We start from the raw sequence: 2,862 nt of genomic DNA on the forward strand, positions 1-2,862 counted from the left end.
TCCAACACCAAACTTACGCTCCTTTATATGGCCACTGTAGTAAATGTCACAAGGACCTACTCGTCTCTGTCCTTGTCTCGTCCATCGCATTTCTTGGACGGCGGTGATGTCAGCCTTTATTTTCACGAGGACATCAACCAGCTGGGCAGCGGCACCTTCCCAATTAAGGGACCGGACATTCCAGGTGCATGCCCTCAATTCGTAGTCCTTATTTCGTTTTCCATGGTCGTCATCAAAAGGGAGGTCTCTCATCCGAGGCTGATTGTTGGTTTTCATTTACCTATAATTCTCATTTTTATTTCCCAGTATACTATGTTTGCACTTGCCAGCCACCGCATCGCGCATCACTCATAATATCTGAATAGCCAGCATTTCATAGCATTACAAATGGTTATTCCTTCTAAAGTATCAAACACTTAATTGAAGATTGAATAGTTTAATTTAATAATGAGGATATTATATTAAAAAAAATTCTATGCTTATTTATGAATTTTAAACCATATCTGCTCAACCAACAGTGTGATTTCGCCCTGTGATTATCAATGTAAGTACATTTAATTTTAGCAGTTAAGGCTGCAATCAACTGCTCTGCTATTTTTTTCTGCTGTTATCACTTTTTTGTCAGTGGCGTTGGCTGTGAGTACGAAACTACTACTACAGTTTCTTAAAACTGCGACTGATGATACTTAAATTCAGAAATTTGTTAATGTGTGTTTAGCAACCATATCATTTATTAAGCACATATTATTTATACAAATATTCTTAACCATAAATGATTTAATTTATTTTGATTAGCTTTCCGATATTTTTTTAAATATCTTCTTCGTTTCTTGAGCTGTGCATACCCAGAATTAAAAGGTTTAAATCTTCAGCGGTATACGTTATCTGTCCGGTGAACACATTGTCTTTAATTGACTTACTATCTACAACGGAAATTTTGGCGGAGTGGTTTGCATCTACCTAGAAAACAATTATGTAAAATTAATATGATATAATATGCATCGTGAACAATAAGTGATTAATTTTATAATTCTATAACTATTACGCTTTTAAAACGATAAGTATCACATTCATAAAAACAATCAATAATTCTTTAGGCAAGCGTGTGCCATTTTTATTATTTTAATTGTAATGATACCACCAGATAAACTGCCATTGCTGAACTGAATATGGCATATGCAAATATAATTCCTCAAAAAAGATATAAATCGTAAAAGCTGTAGCTGGAGAATCACAGCCAGCAATTGTTTGTGAGCTCAAACACCTTAATGTGAATAACGTTTTTGATTATCGCACCTCGTTACAATGACACTGGTAGCATCGCGAAACGCCATGGAGGTGGTCATCAAAAGACTGCAACGTCACGTGAGATGATTCGGAAAGTGAAGAAGCGACTTGAGCGCAATCCACGACGAAGTGCCAATCAAATGGCTAAAGAACTGAAAATATCCGACCGCAGCATCCGACGAATATTGAAAAACATGAGCTCAAGGTCAAGCCTTACAAGTTCCAAAAGGCTCATGATCTCACACCGAAGCAGCAACAAGTAAGGCTTGAGAGAGCGAAGCAGTTGCTTCGCTTTGCTGAAAGCGGTCAAATTCCGAACTTTGTGTTTTCTGACGAAAACATTTTTGCAACTGAGCAATTCGTTAACTCTCAAAACGATAGAGTTTACTTGACCGACCGCTCATACGAGAATCTAAGTCATCGGTTGATCGGTAGAGGCACCACCCGCCACAAATAATGGTTTGGGCCGCTGTCACCGCGTCAAAGTAAGTGCGACATATTATCGGGAAAGTGTTCTGGAGGCTGCTTTGAAGCCCTGGGCAAACAAACATTTCGGTCGCAAATCATGGACGTTTCAACAAGAAGCAGCACCGTCTCACAAAGCGCGAGTGAACCAAGAATGGCTAGAAAACAACGTTCCGAACTTCAATACGACCACACAATGGCTCTCGAATGCACCGCATGCGAATCCAATGGATTATTCTCTCTGGGCCATTTTGGAAAGCAAGGTCCGAAGTAAAAAATACACCAGTCTCGAGATGCTGAAGAAAGCCATTGTCCGTGAGTGGGCCAAAATACCAGCAAGTCACATCGGGCAGCTTGCGATTCGTTTTCTGACCGTCTCAACGCCATAGTTAAGGCAAAAGGTTCTCATATCGAGCAAAAGTGAATTGGTCCTGAATTTATGATTATTTTCATGCATTTCGTACTTATGTGTTATCTACATATCCAATGATAATAGCACGAAATACACCAACTGCTGGAAGCATTGCTGCAGCTACATAATTTTCTCTTAGAAGAGATGATGAATATTTCAAATCTAGAGGCGGAATGAAAGGACCAACCAGTGTCTAGACCTGATACTTAGCGGATAATAAAACTAAAAATAACCCTTCTTTGCCATTTTGAATATACTGAACAGAAATCATTATAGATATTAATCGATAGTCGTCTTTTATATTTTGTAAGCAACTCAAATTCGAAAAAGTGAAAAATTAATCAATTTCACAGTTTCACAGTTTCAGAGAAAGTTTCTAATATACTCCCAACTTATAAACGAATAAGAATATAAATAGGGCACTTAGTATGGGTGCTACTACTGGTTAGTTTTTTGGCGAACTTGACGAAATTTATGGCAATCAACATCAAGATTCTATTTCTGCAATAAGCAGATAGAATTTTGATTCAAATGATATCAGTCCTTATATGTATTTATTCAAATTATTAATATTAAAAAAATGTATGATATTTTATTTCAATTTTATAATAAATGAATGACGAATTAAAACAAGTATTTATAAAATGTTTTGATTTAACAAGTAAGGAAGAGCAAAGTTCGGATACAAAACACTTTAC

General features: G+C 37.0%; 2 protein-coding genes across 6 annotated transcripts in view; both read right to left on the reverse strand.

The window, feature by feature from the left end:
* The window catches only part of LOC125776669 (uncharacterized), a 532,635-nt gene that overhangs the window by 339,517 nt on the left and 190,256 nt on the right, over window positions 1-2,862 (reverse strand). The window lies entirely within an intron of this gene.
* Window positions 1-2,862, reverse strand: part of LOC105227127 (molybdopterin synthase catalytic subunit) — a 111,766-nt gene that overhangs the window by 54,513 nt on the left and 54,391 nt on the right. For 3 of the 5 annotated variants that reach the window (XM_049450131.1, XM_029551612.2, XM_049450129.1), the window contains one exon: window positions 700-960. The exons of 1 other annotated variant lie outside the window; for it this stretch is intronic. In XM_049450131.1, coding sequence (XP_049306088.1) covers window positions 920-960 — 41 coding nt within the window. In that variant the 3' untranslated portion in view covers window positions 700-919. Of the gene's footprint in view, window positions 1-699; window positions 961-2,862 lie in introns of those variants that run through there. One more of the 5 variants, XR_007421903.1, reaches the window with a different exon arrangement.

The sequence above is a fragment of the Bactrocera dorsalis genome, chromosome 2 (assembly GCF_023373825.1).
Source record: "Bactrocera dorsalis isolate Fly_Bdor chromosome 2, ASM2337382v1, whole genome shotgun sequence".
NCBI lineage: Eukaryota > Metazoa > Arthropoda > Insecta > Diptera > Tephritidae > Bactrocera > Bactrocera dorsalis.